At 41.1% G+C, this 2,737-nt stretch overlaps 1 protein-coding gene across 1 annotated transcript; it reads right to left on the reverse strand.

Moving 5' to 3' along the window:
* Window positions 1–593: 593 nt before the first annotated feature.
* Window positions 594–2,501, reverse strand: LOC116137452 (high affinity nitrate transporter 2.4-like). Its single transcript, XM_031423142.1, has 3 exons — window positions 1,689–2,501; window positions 1,473–1,588; window positions 594–1,260 (listed from the first exon to the last, which is right to left on the reverse strand). Exons 1-3 carry the CDS (start codon window positions 2,499–2,501, stop codon window positions 594–596), a joined length of 1,596 nt encoding a protein of 531 aa, XP_031279002.1.
* Between the last annotated feature and the right edge of the window lie 236 nt (window positions 2,502–2,737).

Raw genomic sequence — 2,737 nt, forward strand, 5'->3', positions numbered from 1 at the left:
CTGACAGGTCGTGCGCTGATCTAGCCTTTTTTGGCCATATCTATGGCTATAATTTGACTATTGTTAACGGCCAAAATCTTTCCATCTTCAACGGCTAGATCGGTGCACGACTAGCCAGATCCAACCAGTTGTGTGTCGTTCTGATGCCGGTGGCTTGGGTGGGTGAAGGTGTTTTTGTTAATATATAAACTTTTATTATGAAATGTAATTGGTTTTAGTTGAATAGAATTGGAAAAATGTTTTAAGTTGAATATAATAGGATAATAGAAAACAAGTCCCACTTACTTTTCTAACTTTAGGCAAAAAATCATATTTGAATCATATTTAAGTTGAGATTAATTTTCTGAATGAAATGGTCCAATAACTAAACAAACATATATTCTATTTTTTAATCCAAATAGAAAAATCACTCAAAAATGAAACAAACATGCCCATTAATTTTGGATGCAGTTCATCACCAGTCTTCCAAATTTTATTTTCCAAATTAATAACAAAGACGCACGCAACCACTATATAAACACAGAAGAAAAAGATCAATACTTAATTCTTTAATCAATCTACCCTTAACATTTTTCCAAACTATCAAATTTCATCTACACATGAACTGATGTAGCAGAGCTTGGGGTATGCGCTGCACCAACTCTATTTCCCCTCTCTGATCTGCTATTCTCTGCAAATTTCAGACTCCCATGGTGCAACCCTTTTTGTTTCTCCTCCTCATTCCACTCCGACCCGTAATAATACTCTTCCTTGGACTTCTCACCGTCCTTCCTCGCCGGCAACAACATGCTTCCCCACTGTGGAAAGTGTACCAACGTCACCGGCAAAGTACAGCACACAATCATAATGCCCATCAAAGAAATACCAGTTGCGGTTGAGTATCTTGAACTCGTGAAAAACAGCAACTGTGTTAAACCAGAGCCGAAGTTTCCACCGGCACCAGTGAGGCCGGAGATGACGCCAAGCGAACGCCTAGAGATGAAGGGTATGATCCCGAAAGTGGCGCCGCATGCGGCTTGTGTTGTGATGGAGAAGATTATCATGAAGAAGATGGAGAGCGGGAGAGAGCTGGCTCGGCCTAAGCAGATACAGAAAATACCCCCTAGGGTTTGAAGGATGTAGAGGTTCCAAAGACGGCCACGCATGCCGAAAGGGCGGGCTGCCATGTCAGACATGAGGCCGCCAAAGGGGCGCGCGAAGATGTTGGCCATGCCGAAGGTGGCAGCTATGGTGCCGGCCGTGTGGAGCTTGAGGTTAAACCTAATGGAGAAATAGAAATCAATATTTTTAATTATATTTTAGTGTTAGTTTTTGTTGATACTATATTTTTTAGATGAAATTTTAAATTTCTCATCATAAGTGATAAGTTGTTTTTATATGACTTTAATGCAGAAAATAATATAAAACAAAACATTACTTGAGATAGAAAATTTGGAAAGTGTAGTATCCACAAGGAAACGATTAAATTAAACCTGTCAAAGAAGTATTCAGCGATGACGTTGTCAATGGTTAATTCTACACCCAATGACATGCCGTAGAGAAGAACAAGGACCCAAGTTCTGTAGTTCGTGATTGCATACCAAAGCACCTGAGAACAAAAGTTGATTAATTTATGATTAACATATAGTTAATTAATTACAATTTTCTTTTGCAATAGTTAAAGTTAATTTTAGGTTAAAATAATTTACCTTTGAGAAACTATCCTTGGTAACTTCCCCCTTCTTCTGCAAGGTACTGAGGTTTCCATCAGGCAAATCTTGGCCTAATGTCAACACCAAAATCCCCATAATCACATGTAATAATCCAGGCACAAAGAAAGCAATCCTCCAAGCCGTAAATGGTGTTGTCCCGGCTCGCCTAATGACCTCATAAATGAATGGCATAAGAAGCTGAGTCACCCCACCGCCCATATTTCCCCAACCTGCAGCTGTTCCATTAACCAGCCCGATAATCTTGCCATTGAACATCGTGCTCATCCAGTACTGGCACGACACAAATGTTGCGAGTGAAAATCCAATCATGAATCGGACGGCTATGTATCCTCCGGCGGATGAAACAAAGGGCATGCAAAACACAGTTGGGGCTGTCAACATTATGAGAAATGCACAGCCGTAACGTGGGCCTAATAGGTCACAAACTGCACCCATTACAAGCCTAGAGAAGATGCTGCCGGAGACGGAAGCGATACCGGCATTGCCAATATCGGCCTTTTTGAGGTTGAGGTTGTCTCTGATGATTGGCACTAAAGGAGCGGCGGCGAAAGTGGAGACGAAACAAGTGAAGAAGGAGAGCCAAGAGAGGTGGAAAGTGGTCATGTGGGGATTGGCTAAGGAGAGAAGATCAAAGACTTTGGCTTTGTGCTCTGAATCAACTGGGAGTTTGAATTTTGCAGTTGGGTCGGTTGGGATTGTTGGGGAGGTGACGGCGAAGGCAAAGGCTTGTTCTTTGGCGGAAACTCCATGCATGGAGCTTCCTGGGGAGTTAGCTGTATCACCTGCCATGTTTTTAAGGTTAATTTGCTTAATTTTGGAAAAGATCTCTTTATATAAGGTTTTGATGCTTGTAATTGTAATGGGCAATCTGTATTTAAATTTTTTATTGGAGATTCCAACGGTTGATGTTGAATGGAGCATATCCTGGCTGTTGATGTAAATGGGTCTCACAGCTTATACGAAAGGTCACTTTGCTTATAGTGGAAGGAGTTGACATCCAAGCAATTATACAAATGTCTTATGGT

This window comes from Pistacia vera, unplaced genomic scaffold, assembly GCF_008641045.1.
Source record: "Pistacia vera cultivar Batoury unplaced genomic scaffold, PisVer_v2 Contig325, whole genome shotgun sequence".
NCBI classification, from domain to species: Eukaryota; Viridiplantae; Streptophyta; class Magnoliopsida; order Sapindales; family Anacardiaceae; genus Pistacia; species Pistacia vera.

Excerpts from the sequence above, each read along its gene's own strand:
- LOC116137452 (XM_031423142.1), bottom strand. The coding sequence starts at position 2,501 with ATGGCAGGTGATACAGCTAACTCCCCAGGAAGCTCCATGCATGGAGTT. Across the intron at positions 1,589-1,688 it reads CCAAGGATAGTTTCTCAAAG|GTGCTTTGGTATGCAATCAC; the intron begins GTAAATTATTTT and ends TTTTGTTCTCAG. Across the intron at positions 1,261-1,472 it reads GCTGAATACTTCTTTGACAG|GTTTAACCTCAAGCTCCACA; the intron begins GTTTAATTTAAT and ends TTTCTCCATTAG.